At 37.6% G+C, this 17,616-nt stretch overlaps 1 protein-coding gene across 1 annotated transcript in view; it reads right to left on the minus strand.

Moving 5' to 3' along the window:
• Positions 1 to 9,593: 9,593 nt before the first annotated feature.
• dpysl5b (dihydropyrimidinase like 5b) overlaps positions 9,594 to 17,616 on the minus strand; it is a 73,861-nt gene continuing 65,838 nt past the window's right edge. The window contains exons 11-12 of the mRNA XM_067984378.1: positions 11,720 to 11,882; positions 9,594 to 10,861 (exon numbers count right to left, since the gene is read on the minus strand). Coding sequence (XP_067840479.1) covers positions 10,776 to 10,861; positions 11,720 to 11,882 — 249 coding nt within the window. The 3' untranslated portion in view covers positions 9,594 to 10,775. The remainder of the gene's footprint in view (positions 10,862 to 11,719; positions 11,883 to 17,616) is intronic.

Below are 17,616 nucleotides of genomic sequence, written 5' to 3' on the forward strand. Positions count from 1 at the left end.
TTTCTAAACAAACTACAGAGTGTCAAAGGTATATTTCTTCACAACATTACACTACAAAAATGCAACTTTTTTCCAAAATCCACACATCTCATTTACCATCATTGAAAAAATCCGACAAGTGAAGTACAGCTCTGCATATTTCCTTCAATAGAAACATGGGAATAGCAGTTCGCTAAAACAATGCTTATACAACTATACATGTTTCAAACAATCTGGCTTTTAAAATCGAACATGGCTGAAATATAGCTGTAGATGTGGGAGACTTTATAGCATTGATTAATGCATTGGGACTAGAGCATTTCTGAAGTACAGCAAAAATGTGACGGTTCAATTTATTTGAAAAAAATCAAAACCTTAAGGGACAACTGGAAAATGTAAAAAACAAAACAGGGTTCTATTGAAAGATCTAGACTAGCAATACATGGTAGATTATAATCTACAGTATTTTCGTAAAATTGTTAAGCTTGCTCTGAAGAGCTAACTTACCACCGTTTTGTTGTCGCTGTAAAAAAAAATCCTCAAAGGTTCAAAGAGATTAAAATAAGCAAGCCTAGGCTACAAATTAATAAGGATTTAAACATTATACATCATATTTAGCCAATTTTAATGTCAAATGCAATGGACAGAATAAAACCAAATAATCCTATCAAGCCTCAAACAATTCTGCAGTAACTTCATTATAACCACAATAGTTGGGCTGTCACTGGAATATAAGCAGCTGTTTGTATTCAATAGTCATTGTTATAATCAAAATTTCCTATGGAAACTGAAAAAAAATTACATTCTATCGCCACTTGTTTTAGTTCATCTATACCACATTCTTATGTCAATTTCAATGCTCGCCACATGTACAGAAATCATTTAAGTAGTAGAATGAACTACTAAAGACAACTTAAATTTAGAGCTACAATTTAGTTTTACAAACCATGCAGAATACACACTATAGACCTGTTTTCATTTTCATCTAATTTGCCATCTTTTTGGATGCCAAAATCTCTCATTTCGTGTAATTACAATTTGAACAAGGAGACATTCTGCAAATTGCACCATTATGAAATTGCAAATTCTTTTTATCTTTCACGGGCCTACTGTGTGTAAAATGAGAATACCTACAAAATCCATTCTCCCATTTTCAAATGTTTATGCTACAAAACTTGTTTCTTTAAAAAAAAGTTTAAGGGTCAAATACAGTTCAAAGATTAAGGTATCATGGAAGTGTCATTTTAGCATCGGACTGATATGAAATTGAATGAAATGAGAAAAGTAGACATTTGAAAGTTTAAAAAAAATGTTGGTTTGGTGTCAGTATCGGCTCTGCTTAAGACAAGTGCAATAGAGCTGGAAGTCCATTATCTAATTATGACTAATATTTACACATGGTCTTATTAATGCCAGTTGTATAAGTAGCATTATGTCTTGCCTATATCATCAGCCTTTATTTGGAAAGTTCTTAATAATTACTTAGAGCAAATAATTCACAAATAAGCTTTAAAGACCGGATTAGACACACAGGACAGATGTCTTTTCGCATCAAGTATAACTGGTTGGCGGTATGGGTAGGCATACTCACACATGCATGACTCAGGAAAGAGGGCGGTATCTGAATACTTCACCAGAGTGAAGAATCGGCCTGACTCTTTCCTCTAGGCCCCTCTTCCTATTTCATGACTACTTTTTTTCCGTTACAAGTATTGATTCTATTAGCACAGGTAAAAGTTTCCAAGCAGACCAAAGAAATTATTTTGTCTTAACAAGAATCATATATGGGCCTTAGTCAGAGCCTTACTGTGTTACAAGTTGACTTGAAACAAGGCTGCTTAAAAAAAATTCACCCTATAAATTCTAACAATGGTTCCAAAAGTGATCATGCACTGCAGAATAAATTATGTATGTCAGTGATTGTTAAATAAGTAAGGAAGTTGAAGTACTCAAAACTGTATGGTTCAATGCAAACTGGCAATCTGTAGTTGAACGCAGTATTTGTATCAGAACGAGACTATAGTTGTGAGGAGACACTTGAAATACTGAGATTATTTTCTTTGGAGCAGAGAAGGCAAAAGGGAGATTTGGTAAAGATTTTGATAGGTTGAATAAGGAAAAACTATTTCCACTGGTTTGGCAGTCAGTGATGAGAAGTCATCAATTAAAAATTGTTGCTCAGAGTAAGCAGAGATGTTGAGGAGAAATGTCTTCATGCAGGTGGTTTTGGAGCATGCAATGCTTTGCCCCAGGAAGTGGCTGAGGCAGAGACCATTGCATATTTTAAGGGGAGAGCAGATACAGATTTGAAGTACAGGAAGCTACAAAGCTATGGGAAGAGAGCAAGACAATGGGATTAGTTTTAGATTATTCTAGTGAAGAGCAGAAACAGACGCAATGAGTCAAATGGCCTCCTACTATGCTGTAAACTTCTATGGTTCCATGATTTTCAGACTTCTCCTGAAGTGAGAGGTTAGAGTCATAGAGAGTCATAGTTATACAGCACGGATAGAGGCCCTTCGGCCCATCGTGTCCGCGCCGGCCATCAAGCCCTGTCTACTCTAATCCCATATTCCAGCATTTGGTCCGTAGCCTTGTATGCTATGGCATTTCAAGTGCTCATCCAAATGCTTCTTGAATGTTGTGAGGGTTCCTGCCTCCACAACCCTTTCAGGCAGTGAGTTCCAGACTCCAACCACCCTCTGGGTGAAAAAGTTCTCTCTCAAATAATGTATATAATAAAGCCAACAAGTACATACAATTTCTAAATCAGGATTTCTTATCTTGCAGGCTGTAAGTTTTAGTGCATCATAAAGCTGGCATAAGCTAAAATGGATTTCTCCTACCCAAACCCTCATCATGATATTCAAATCTACAAGTTGTGAATTTGACCAGATGAAAATTAATTGAGAAAACAGCTGAATTTGGTGTAGTGTAAAACAGAGGGCAAGTGACAGTATTACGCTACTCTTCCTGGGAAGGAAGCACTTCACTGAATATACTATAATGGGACAGGAATTTACAAAAACAGAATTAATTTCAAATGCAATGCTGTCTTAGAGCCACAATATAGATCTGAAGATTCACAATTTTCTGATATTTATACAATTTCTGCCTTCTTTATTATAAACACTGCCTCCCTTGTCTTCATTAGCTTACAGTTGTTGGGGGGAGGGGGTGAAGGAAAGAAGCAAAACTTATAGCTATGTCAATCTACTGATGCTGCTAATATGTTGCAATTTATTGAAAACAGCTGACATTTAGTGTAACAATCTTGCATTATTTGCAAGTTAAGTCCGAAAAGTGAGTGCCAGGTAAATTTTCTAAATCAGACACATTGGTAAAGATCTGTGAAGAATTTGAAAGGAATCAATAGAAAGATGTCTCGAGTAATTTTTCCCTACTGGGGGGAGCGTATGGCAAGAGACTCCAGTGAGATTATCCTAGAAATAGGAAAACTTGAATTTTGTAAGAATTTATCTGAATTATATTCCTGCAGCTCAAAACCATTTTGTTTCCATCTCAACACAGCACTTGTGGTTCAAATATGCAGTAATAGTTTCTCCAAACTGGAAAATCATGTTCTAACATCATAGATGAAATGAAGAACCCATGACACAGTTGTCCACACAATTTCATAGCAGGTATAACTCTAATTACTGATGTAAATAATATCAACGTTTTATTCTTGCAGGTTTTAAAAAAATGAACCAAAAAAGTAAATGAAAGTATATTAACTTACCCTCCCCCCACCCACTTTATTTGGAGCATGCAACTGTTCCAGCCAAGACACCAATTTGTTGCCAGGCCCCCTACAATGCTGCTGGAACATGAACGAGAGGAACCCCGTGTCTCTTTCCTCTTTTTTCCCCCTCACTTGTCCTTTACTCAGCACCTAGATTTTATGAGAAAGCTTGAATTTTAAAGGCCTTTCAGTTTCTGTCCTCATAGTGGCACTTTTGTTTCCATCTTGACAGAACATTGTCAAATTTGATAACTATTGGAATTAGGTGAACAAATTCTTGAACCTTTTTAATCTCTTAGGATGTAAGGTCATCCACCTTGGATCTGAGAAAGACAAATCAGGATACTTTCTTAATGGGGAGAGACTAGGAGCTGTGGAGCTGCAAAGGGATTTAGGTGTCCATGCACACAAATTGCTAAAAGTTAGTGCACAGGTACAAAAAGTAATCAAAATGGCTCATGGAATGTTGGCCTTTATCACAAGGGGGTTGGAATACAAAAGTGAGGATGTGATGCTTCAGTTGTACACAGCCTCAGCAATTATATATTGGCCTTGGAGGGGGGTACAGCACAAATTTACCAGAATAATTCCAGGGTTAAATTATGAGGACATATTGCATAAACTTGGGTTGTATTCCTGGAGTTTAGAAGATTGAGGGCTGATCTAATCAAGGTGTTTAAAATGATGAAGTGGAGATGCCGGTGATGGACTGGGGTTGACAATTGCCCGTTTAATCACCAGGCATTGTTCTGTGATTTTAAAATGCGAAGGATTCGAAAATGTCATTTCCACACCACCTGAGGAAGGGGGAAGCCTCCGAAAGCTTGTGGGATTAAAAATAAAATTGTTGGACTATAACTTGGTGTTGTAAAATTGTTTAAAATGATGAAGGGATTTGAGAGGGTAAATACTCTGGTGGGAGAATCCAGAACAAGGGGGCATAATCAAAATTAGAGCTAGGTCATTTAGGTGTGAAATCAGAAAACATTTTTTCACATAAAGGATAGTGGAAATCTGGAGCATTCTCCCTCAAAAAGGCTGTGGATCAATGCATATTTTCAAGACTGAAATCGATAGATTTTTGTTGGGTAAGGGTATCAAGGGATATGGAGCACAGGCAGGTAACTGGAGTCGAGGTCCAGATCAACCATGATCTAACTGAATGGCGGAACAGGCTCGAGGGGCTGAATGGACTACTCCTATTAATATATCCTTACTAACTGACAACTGTGCTGCAAAATGGAAGAATTTCCCACTTTATATTTAGCAACAGTAATGACTAGGCTACATCTTAAGTTTCATATTAGATAGCCTTCAAAATAACTGCTTTATTGGTACTTAAGTCTTACAAAAATTTCCCTGTGCAATCAATAATCACATTAGGAATAAACAATGAAAGAGAAAGAAAAACATCATCAAGGCACAGGAATGACAACACCTAGCTATTCAGAAGTGTTTAAATACAGCACCACATTGTTAACCCAAAACAGTTATAAAATAGGTCTGGAAGTCAGAAAAATTAGTCTTGCTCTCATAATATTCCATTTGCGTGGAAAATCCAGCAAGGTGGCAAAGAATGATTCAAATGCAAACAGAAGAAAAGCAGTTAACTCTCAAGTCACCAATACATCAAGGCCATATAAATAGTCCTTAATTATTTAGTGTGGAAAGAGCATCTGAAAAAAAATCAACATTTTATAAGGGTAGAGATTAAAATGCTTTATTCTAAAAAAAAATGTAGGTATCTAATTTTTCATCTAATATTGGTGCATAAATGATACCAATATACAGTAATATAACCTTTTCTATTTTGAGTGTAATGAAGCTGGAACCCCTTTCTCCATTCAGCAGAAAATCAAGGGATAATACCTGTAGGTAAAACTCATTTCAGAACGATGTATAGTTGCAGTAAGGTATATGATATTAGACAAATGCTGCATTTACACTAACTACTAGTCTCAGGCATTGTAGGTTCCAGCCAGAAAATGCCTGGCTGGAACTCCAATTATTCTGTCTTGGAAGAGTTCTCTGCCATGTGGTTACAAGCATGTGCAGAGATCCTTTCATGGGACTTGCATTTTAAATATGTGTCCATTCATATTATTTCTAGATAGGTTTAAAAGGTGTTCAGAAGGCCTGTAGGATCCATGGGCACTTTTTAAAATCCATATGACACCACACTGGACTGTATTCTGCAGGGAGTTTCCCATCATTTCTCTCTGGAGTCAGGTTGGGCTCCAACTCCAGATTTACATTACAATTTCAGGAAACTTCTTCAAGCTGACTTTGAAGTTGTAGTGCAAATGCATTCTAAGCTAACAGTAAAGCCTGTTGTCCTACATAACAAACTTAGTGGCCATTCATACCGAGTCTTAAGGCTGCTGTTTCAATCTAGATGATAAATACCGAAGCTTGATGGCCCAAACCAAAACAACCACAGTGGTAAAGTGACAGTCATTTTAAGTTTGGTGAAACCGCAAGCAGGTTCCATTAAATTCTATTGCTTTTCTGCCATTTTTAATCAGACAGTGACCACGTTAGCAGATGGCTTTTTATTTGTTGAAAAGGCTCTATTTATTGAATTAGAAAGCTGTTAATTCAGAAAAGCAAAAACACATATACAAACAAAACTGTATGCTTCCAACATGTTGCTGCCTAGTTAGAATTCACAGATAAAAATCTGCAGCGACTTTATGTTCTAATTTTCTTCAGTGTACAGTAAGACTTGTAGTGTATAGACAATAGTCATTCTATACACTATCTAATGATAGCACCAATTCCAAGGAATTTTACAAAAATTAAACTGGGTGAAACCAGATCAATGGAAACATGTTTGGTGTTTACAGTCTACTAAAAGTTCTGTGTTGCAGAACATGGTTATCTAAAAACACATAAATCAAGCATGTATTAAATAAAAGCTGGGATCAAATATGAACACTTGAATTTTTGGTTGCTTTTTAAATATAAAAAAAATCAAGACTGAATTTCCTGTTCAGTTCCAATTAATGAATCATTTGCTTTAAATTTCTAGTTTTAAACACTGAAGTAGAGTTTGAGAAATACTGTGCTGAAAGTTGGATATAGGGGTATGACAAATATCATGGCAAATGATAGTTCCAAGACACTGGACTGGCCAAGTGGACCTTTACAGTCTTTTATGGTCCTGTACTGTACATTTCCATGAACAATTCACAGTATTATCAAGATAAAATAGGAATCTTGTACTTTTGGTGTTTCTAACTTTTTTGCATATTCAAATGAGTGGAAAATACCACTGGCCTAGTTTAAGCTTGAACTAAAGCAAACACATGACACTGTTTCTCTACTCTTCTTCCCCATGACATACATCAAATGCTAGTCAGCAGCAGACTACAGTGAAGCCTGTATGAAACTACTTTCCCTTCCTTACAGTGGGCACAACTTGCAGGCTATGTGCATTGTCCACCCATATCAACAGTGTGCTAATGCTATGCACAGTGGCCAATGCATTTCGATGGTACAATTAAAATACGTCAATTTTTAAGCAGCCTCAATTTAAGATCAGGTTATTCTTTGCAAAGATCGAATAACATAATGGCAAATTTAATCAATGTTGGTGAGATGTTATGGTCATTATCAGTGCCCATTACAGACAACACATACACTCACAGGTCTCACTACAAGTGTCTAAAAAAAACAGCAATGCCACAATATAGTAAGACAATATTAGCTAACAAACTTGATCCTAGACATTGAAGCCTAATGCATTCATAAATTACATAAGGACTTTTGTCCACAATTGTTACATGTGTCATGTTTCTGACCAAACTACTCTAGAAGACAGATCAGAAGTTTTATAGGATTCTTCTTAGGTTTTGGAACAAATATTGTATTGCTATAGGGAAAAATAAATAACATGGGATTTCAGTAAAGGAGATAATAATCCCCAAGAAAAATCAACCTAGGGTTAGAGCATGTTGTTTCTGATTAAATCATAAACGTGTACTCGAGGGAATAAAAATCCTAAATTTTCTAAAATTTTACAATCAACTTTCCAACTGAAAACGCTAGCAACACAAAGTATTGGAAATTCTTTGAACAGTCATCCATTTGTCACAATCCTTACTTTGATAGGCCATGGAAAAAAGTCATCAATTTAAAAAAATTAAAACTCTTTACAGGCTGCAATGCTTGATTTTTTTTTACTGTGGATATTTTTGAAATTTTCCAGCCTAGTAGTTGCTTCCAGCAATGCATTCAAAAATCAATTCAAAACAGATTTTTCTGCACTAGTAATAAATTAGTTATTTTTAAAATTATAGCTTGATTTCCACAATTTTTCAATATTGTGAAAGATATCATGATTGAGATTTGTTCAGCAGTCTGGTTGCAACATCACATCCTAGAAAGAGGAAAACATTCTGAACTAGAAGATATATTTAAGATACAAGGGGAAAAAGTTGGGACTATTGATTCGAACAGAAAAATGTTTTATATTATACAAGAGTAATAGTTAACCAGTGTGAACACGAACCGTTGTAAACACTGCATGCTCTGGGAATGGTGGAGGACAATTGTATCATTACTGGTGAAGCTATGGAATTCCTTCATAATATTGACAGCTTTCAATTAGAGAAACTAAAAACTAGATATCTGATATATAATGCCGTCGCTAGTCATCTTGTCGCTCAACTGCAAACTGGCAAAATATTCAATAGGGCAGTTGAGTGAATGTTAGGTGAGGCTGGAATTTAAATTTGACTGGGGCTCAAAGTATACCACAACAACTGGGTCAAGGGGTTTAGTAAAGAAAAAAATAAATATGGAAACAAGCTGAGCATAACTTCTTGAAGTTAAATACAGAAAAGTGCCTGAAATACTGTAAATTACATATAATCATATTTTTAAATACTTCTATTTTAGATCAATTTAAACTTAGAATACTGTTTGTTCTATATCTACTTCTAATTTCTATTGGATTAAAAATCAGCTGCACACAATCCTGAAAATAATAACTGGGGAGATGGGCTGGGGGGAGATGGGGAAGGAGAGAAGGAAGAATGGCAAGATAAAAACAATTTTTTTTATGCTGTAAATGCTTAGTAACTACAGCTTTTTGTTTTATTATGTGGCGCTACTTTTAACTGCATTTAAAATTATACTAAAATCAGATCCTTTTGTCTAAATGTGTATTTTTCAATAGAATGCAGTAGCATCCTTAAAAATACATTAATCTAATTTGTGTACTTCAGGAAGCCTGCACTTTTAATAGTTTGGACCAACACTAAATACAAGTGCAATAGACAACACAGTTTGGTTATAACACAATAATTGTTTAAAATTATCTTTGGGATATCTATAATTACATGATGGGGCACCATTGACCGTGGCATTTTTCTTAGAAATTGAATTTTTAGGTAAAAAGATTTCACTAATTTCACATTTCTTGAATTATCAAATTAAAAAAGATATTTTTTAGCCAGCCAAATATCATGACAATTTCGAAAAAGACACTAAATACACGTTAAAGGAGTTACATCATCTTGTATGTTGCCGGAGTTTTGAAATGATTAGAGAAGCCCATGATGTTATCACTGTATATGCATGATGTTTCCGACCACATCAACACATGCACACTAACTGCATCTCAGGAAGGTCAAAGACCAACACCCATTGCAAATACTTCTCAAGAATTTGTATACTACAAAACTTCACAATGAACTTGGTGGCCACAGATGTATTTAGGGACTTTGTTACTTAGAATTTTATAGCATAGAAACAGGCCATAAGGCCTAACTGGTCTATGCTGGTGTTTATGCTCCACACGAGCCTCCTCGTGTGGAGCATAAACACCAGCATAGACCAGTTAGGCCTTATCTTATCCAGTTAGATCTTATCCGATCAACATTTCCTTTTATACCTTTCTCCCTCATGTATATATCTAGCTTCCCCTTAAATGCATCTATGCTATTTGCCTCAACTACTCCATGTGGTAGCACATTCCACATTTTCACCAATCTTGGGTAAAGAAGTTTCTCCTGAATTCCTTATTGGATTTATTTGTGACATAGAAATCAGGCTCTAGGAGGACTGGTTGCTGGCTGGCATACAACAGTTTTCTATAGAAGTGCAAGAAACATAGCTTCTTTAACTTCACACAGCAAAATGCAAAAAACTTCAAAAGGACCAGTACAGCAATAAAGCAAATAATCACATCCTAAATCGCTCAAAAGACCACAATATATTTCAGCAGAGGACTCACACCAGGGTTTGGTAACTTATCCAAAAGAAACTAAGTGGTGACAACCACATAACTCATAAGTGGCATGCATTTATGTAATAAACAATTTGCAACTTACTAAAAGATTTTAATTGGGTTTTGCTCCAATTTTTCGTGGCCTTTCCAGTGTTGATTTAGAGATCTTGCACAGTGAAACTGCCCAAAATCAGCATAAAAGTTAAAGGAAACACGGCACACCAGTAATTATCAGTTTACAAAAAAAAGACAATTTTGTCCTGACAGCAGCATAAACCACTGGTATATAAACCATGAGTTAACTTAAATTATTGTACAACTTGTGTGCAGGCATCAGAAATGAATAAGTATTTGATATATTTTTTATTTATAAACATTGTCATTTAAAATTTTAAGTGTTCATATATTTTGAGGTGAACAGTTAATATTTGGGTGTATGAAGTCAGCTTGCATCATGCACAGACTACAATACATTTCACTGACTGGTGTACAATTTATTGTGGCAGAATTACAAAGATTCTGCACTTGCAGCAGCAGAACCTAACATACGGTCTAAAGTAATGGATTTACAATTTGTGACATTAGTCAACTTTCAGATATGACCAACTTCCTTAAGTGTTGATGTAACATTCTCATACAACCCGCAAAAAGTCTTAAAATAACCAAAAAGTTGCTTGTCCGTTCATTCATATGACATGGATACAGTGTTGCTGAGGCTGATGTAGTTAGCTCCAGTGTGTGGTGGGTCTAATTCATTCATATTCTGCTTTCATTTGGTGGTAAAAGTTGGCAGCACCGAGATACCCTGCTATTCTTTCACCAGATGCCATTAGAATGGCCACCAGGTGGAGCCAGAACTCTGGATACAGGTCGCTTTGGCAGGTGATCATCAACTTGGGATCCTACAAAAAACAGAATGAATAGCAATGTATATGAAACTGCACGCCCCAACAAAATACGAAAGGGAAATATTAAGATTACTGAAAAAATTTACAAAATGATACAAGTTAAAAGATATTATAATATACAGCTAGATCAATGTTACGTAAAATCAAAAAATTACCAACTATTTTCCCCATTATCCATAGAACCACACTCCACAGGAGATAGAATAGTTACAAATCTATTGAAAGCATGTTAAGATATTACTACATAATTAATTTAGGAAAATTGTGGTTATGTTTAACCAACATAACAACTTCAGGAGTGGTCAGTATTCTCAAGTAGAAGCAGGTTATGAGAGTCTAACACATTAGAAAGGTCCATAGAACATCAGACTGAGATCTATGGACATTTAATGATTCACATGGTTGTTCAGTTGCATTAATTATTATGCACATTCCCAGGAATGTTGCATGAAGTAAAACAAAAGGCAAGTAACCGAGAATATTGTTGAAGCTGTGATAATGGGAAATGGCAAACTCAATTTATTTTTGACTCCCATTTAAAAACCATTTTGCTTTCATATCCCATCTTAGCCTTTTCTATACTACACAATATTTAAGGCCATGAGAGTGGGTACACAACTGCTTTCTGATCTCGACCAATGCCACTCCCTACCACCAAAGGAGTGCATAACATTCTATTGACAATGCCCTATGGAAATCACAGCCATTGCTTCTGATTGCTCACCAGATTAAATTTTGGCAGTCTTCAAGAACTTTAAACACACACCCAACTAAAGTGGTTTAATAAATGTCAGTTATCTATAGTTAAACCGTAGAAATTTGTAAAGTCCATAAGATTCTGTTAAGTCTTACCTGATAAGCTGAAGCTGGATTCATGTAAATCCCTCAATCCACCGTGGCGTGTCGCAGATCGGGTTAAGTTGTCTGGATGAGCTGGCATCTCCTTTCCTACATTAAGCACCACTGCCACATCACCTATGTATGGGGCACGATCCACAGGCTTTGCAGTCAGACTCTAAAGAAAATTACAGTGACGTCTTAACACTGGGTTACATTCCCTGCAACAATCACTGAAAACCACATCAGCCAAGTAGTTCGTAATGCTTCCAACAGTCATACTTCGAAATTCTTCTCAATACAGTTTTTGTTGCATTTTAATAGTTGATTCTGTTACACGCATGCAAAAACATTCTTTGCTGGAATTGAGCAAATTTTAAAATGGACTTTATCCTCCCCCTTAATTTCCTGGCTAAGAGGGCAGAAAGATCATCTATTCTCAGATCTCTGCAGATGTTATTTTATAACACACTGCAAGGACATGCACTAGCACTACCTGGAGTCGTTACCAGGCTTTGGATTCTTCCTATTTTTTTTCCCTGTTGGAATGCAGCCACCTTCCTCTCTATTCTTTTGTAGCAACATAGACAAGATATGGAACTAAATGTGCGGTGACAGTGGATACAATTTAATGTCTTGACATTCCTTATAAACCCATATTCCTTACTTAAAACATTCACATTGTACTTATCAATTGCATTTTCTCAAAAATTAGTCAAGTATTTTGCAAGGTTATGTGTAAAGTTACAGCATTTAAATAAATCTTCAAATTGATCACATTGTTCCAACCTTTATTTTGTACTAAATATGGTATCTTACACAATTCCATTCACGTGCAACCGCATTTTCCAAACAACCCGCAAAAGATAAATTTGGTACATCATATTCAGAGAGAAAACCATGCTGGACAAAGTGATATATCTTGCTCGATTTAGTTTAATAACAGTAATTAATTGCTACCACACAATTATTATGTTGTGAAACTACATCAAATTCATATACACTATTCCAATATCATAAACTGCAACCTTAGTTTAAAGTGGTTTCTAAACAGGATTTTATATATTAGATTTCCTGTAAAGGAAAGCATGCTTTAATTATCATCCCAAATCGAGGGCTGCTAAGTTAGGAGCGTTGACTTACAAATGCAATACAAAGCTCTTGTGCATTTTTATTATAACTGTAACCAGTATTGGAGGAAAATTATTCTTATGATCCTTTGCAGTGATCGCAACAGTAACAAATGTTGTTCGTTTTAACTCAGTTAACAGGTACAAAAAAAAAATGTAGTCACACGAGAGAGGCACCAGGATCGTAGAAAGGAGAAACAAGAAAGTTACAGTGGTGCACTCAGAGCTTGGACTTGTGCAATATTCTAATCTTAGATGTCACTTGAGTTGCTTCCCCCAAGGTGTTTTTGTCAAATATGTAGTCTCCCACATTGCTACGGAAGTCTACAGGCAGTTTTGAACTGCAATGATCCCTAAATGTTGGGTTCATAGAAAGAAAAATTCTCTGAGCACAATCCTTGCATCTCAATGAAACTGAAATTCTCCACAAAGGCAGGATTTGACGGCAGTGTCGGCTGACAACTGGAGTGTTTCGATGGGTCATTAAAGCAACTCCTTCAGTGTGCAGTTTTGGTCTCCTTACCTGAGAAAGGATATACTTGCCATAGAGGGAGTGCAGCAAAGGTTCACCAGACTGATTCCTGGGATGGCACGACTGTTGTACGAGGAGAGATTGGGTGGCTCGGCCTGTATTCTCATTGAAGCATGTAAAATTCTGACAGGGCTAGACAGATTGGATGCAGGGAGGATGTTTCCCCTGGCTGGGGGGTCCAAAACGAGGGGTCACAGTCTTAGGATACGGGGTAGGACATTCAGGACTGAGATAAGGAGAAATTTCTTCACTCAGAGGGTGGTGAACCTGTGGAATTCTCTACCACAGAAGGCTGTGGAGGCCAAGTCACTGAATATATTTAAGGAGCTAGATAAATTTCTAGACACAAAAGGCATCAAGGGGTATGGGGAGAGAGCGGGAATATGGTATTGAGATAGAGGATCAGCCATGATCATAGTGAATGGCGAAGCAGGCTGGAAGTGCCTAATGGCCGACTCCTGCTCCTATTTTCTATGTTTTTATGTTTCTATGTTTCCACCTAATGACACCCTAACACAGCAACATACAGACTGTGGTCACTTAAGAATTCGGGCTTTCGCAGCCTTGCAACAGTTCTCCTTGAATCTCCTGCTGAGACAGGAAAAAGCAGCACTTCATTACGAATCATAGAATATTACAGCACAGGAGGAGGCCATTTCAGTCCATCACCCCCATGCGTCCCATTCCCCTGCCCTTTCCTCATAGCCTTTTGAAGTGTTCCTTTACAAATATTTATCTACTTCCCTTTTATAAACTATTATGGACTTTGTTTCTGGTAGGACACTCCATATCCTAACAACCCTCTGTATAAAAATAATTCTCCTAACATCTTCCTTTGGTTTTTTAGTGATGATCTTAAATTTATGCCTTCTAGTCATTGATTTACTGACCAGTGCAAATAGTTTTGTCCTATTTACATCAGCAAAACCTCTCAATTTTGAACACCTCTATCACATTTTCACTTAGCCTTCTTTATTCGAATGAAAGGAGCCCCAGTTTCTCTGGTCTCAACTAATTATTAAAGCCCCTCAAACATGACTCTCTTCTGCACCCTCTCCATGTACTAGTGCATTCAAAGCAACTGAGAAAGGAGGGAATGATCATGGGCACAGGGTGTGCAGGAAGGAAAATGATGAGTCACAAACGTCAATTTTTCAGTTCAATCATCCAGCTCAATTGACACCTTTTATTATTGTGTAAATCTAAGAGTGCATACATACACTGCAACCATTAAATGGCGCTGTAACAAGGATGCCACAGATTCCAACAATAGTATCTACTTATTAATTCAAGCATCCCAATAACCAAACCAGAGGTATCATTTGTAACATATTTAACTTAAATTGGTGAGGTTTTCTGTTCCATCAAATTTGCCAACATGAACCATTACTTTGAGCTACAGAAAGCTTAATTGGGGACATGCATAAATGTAGACTTAAGGATTGTCATTACCACTGCAACTTGGCTGAAAAACTGGCGAGAGCTATCCCGACATTCCAGGATCATTTCAATAACCTTATAGGAAATCTGTTTTAATTTTCACATTCCTATCCAAATTATTGTATTTTTAAAAACTCAAGTCAAATAGCATTAAGGATTCTAGCAGTTGCACATCCACTTTCCCTTTTGGAAGTAATTTCCTCCCCTCTTGGCCACCTGTAATTTCCCTCCATAGAGTCAAATTGAAAACATGCTCCCCAGGCCTCTGCCAAAGATGCACTTGAACAACTTGCTTAGGAAGAACAGTACAACTGGGTGGATTGTCTCATCCTCTGAAACACCTTGCCTTACTCAGTGCCTTTCCCAGATTACTCAACTGAGATGAACAACTCACTATGAGTTTTAGAGAAAAGTGCATTTCATATTTCCCCTGCTGTCTTGCGCTATGTCCCCAACAAGGCCAAGAGGGGAAGCTGCTTCCAAACCTCTAAATTGTATTATGCAGCTAATCACCAGTATGAGAGTGCTGCCTATAGTTGGAAACCCTCTTATTTTTTCTTTACATGTGCAAAAGTAGCTGGCTTTCACTTGGCACATCATTGCAGTTGAGATCAGGAACTCACCATATGTGAAATCACAGGCATAAAATCATTCTATTCAATTCCAGCATACTGCAAGGCTGTTGCCCCACCCTATCTATGGACACACACACCTATGTTGGTTATGTGTGTTGTCCATCACGCTTCAGACATCTCCTCAAGCCTCTCAGGTGCTATGCTAAGTATTGCCTTCCCTCATCTGATTTACAAAGTTCAATCAAACAGTTACCAATCACCTGGATACATATGCAACATAACAAAGCAGGTAGATAAAATTTCAATTAACAACCAGTAAGGATGTATTAAATCAAAGCATTCTGAATGACCAATAAGGCGAACCAATGAAATCACTTTGAAAATCCTCGGAACATTTTTTGGCCTGCCTACATGCAAGTTAAATAATACAATTTATAACAAAACAAACAGAGGAATAAATGATTGGTAAAACAAATTTGAACACCGTACAATATTGCCCAATTCCTGTTGCAAATGCACCTAACTTTTGCCCCAAGGTGGACTAACATCTAGCAGGTGTTTGGCTGTGAGACTGCTATTTGTGCTCATGGTGTAGCTGCTTTGTGGCCCTAAGTAATGCCGGAATTCTGCTTTTGCATATATAAGGGAAGTGGTGTGAGTGATACATGCAAGAGAGAGAGAGAGAGAGACACAAAGACAAAATGAGAGCAAGCAAGTGAAAGCTCAAAAGAAAGAGAAAAAAAGAGTTAAATAAATACACACACAAAAACTTATGGAAGACAAAGACACAAAAAGAATTTAAGTTCAATGAAATAGAGATAGAGTCACATGGTTCTTTTTGAATCTCTTGAATGGTGAGCAATACCCAATACATGTCATCCAGGTTCCCCCAAAAGATTTTGTTTCTTCATTGTTTTTTTTGTGATTTTTCTTTCCCCCCAAGTCAGGAACGTTTTTCTTTCTTAAAATTAATCCAATATCTTTGCTTTAATCTTTACTCGTTAATATTCAACAAACAAGGCGTTAGGAGAATTTTCTTTGCACAGAGGGTTGTTAGGACATGGAATGTCCTACCAGAAACAGTGATGAAAGTAGAATCCGTAATAACCATTAAAATAATGGATAAATATTTGAAAAATAAAAAATGTAAAAGGATTTGAGGAAAGGGTATGGGACCAAGTAGAGAGCACTTTCAGAGTCAGCACAGGTGCAATAGGCCAAATGGTCTCCTTCTGTGCTATAAAATTCTATAATTTGATGTTTACAATTTAAAATCCCACCCGGCACGTCTTTCCTCTGGGCTCCAGCCAACACCTCCTCACAACTTGTTTGGGTGCCCAAGGGGGCTCACCTTCCCCATTCACCCACCTCCTTTACTATCTTATAACATATCTGTTTCTGGCTTTCCTGCAAGACCCTTGGGCACACAGCTCCCCATGAGGTACTGGTGACTCCTACCCCTCATAGGAATCTTTGTGGCTTCAGGTGCCCTTTGCTGCTGCCTCTAGCTCCCATACAGGGCCTGTGCCACCTGCCACCCCCACAAGCTAACGCCCCACCTGTTGTGCTGCCCTCTGTCGCCAGAACCACAGCTTCTACCCACCACTGCTGCATGGTCTTTGTGACTTTAGCCGCAGTTTGCTGAGGCTTAGGCTCTCCTTGCCGCCTCTGCACTTCAAATGTTCATTCCAGTAAGAGCCAGGGATATTGTTTTTAATATAAGGCAAGGTTTTCCTTAAGGACTTCTCTACCACTTCGAAGAGGCCTCGGTTATTTAAACTATAAAACATTTAAACAAAACAGCATCCCTGAGCCTGAAGCTGGTGGAGAATTTAAGCCTTCTGCTCTTTCCTGCTGCCCCACCCCCACCCCCACCCCCATGTCTTCCTGTTCTTCAGCCTTTCCCACTTACTGCTTCCCACCCCATGCACCCGTGCCTTCCCACCCCTCGTCTTGTCTTTATCCTTCCTGCCACATACCGCACATTCACACTCCACACATCTATGCCTTCCAACCCCTCACTATTTCCCTATCGCTCCTACTAACTTCCATTCCTAGCTGGTTCCCCGCCCAGTGGGGACCTTGCATTTGCTCTCGGAAAATGCAGCCCCAAGCCTCAATCCCTCCCTCATTCTGCCTCCTGCCCACCATCTGTGACCTGCAGCCCAAAAAACACCCAACCCACCTGCCTACACCACTTGCTGGATCTCCCCCTTCACCCAGCATCCTACAAAA

The sequence above is a fragment of the Heptranchias perlo genome, chromosome 5 (genome assembly GCF_035084215.1).
Source record: "Heptranchias perlo isolate sHepPer1 chromosome 5, sHepPer1.hap1, whole genome shotgun sequence".
In the NCBI taxonomy this organism is placed as follows: Eukaryota; Metazoa; Chordata; class Chondrichthyes; order Hexanchiformes; family Hexanchidae; genus Heptranchias; species Heptranchias perlo.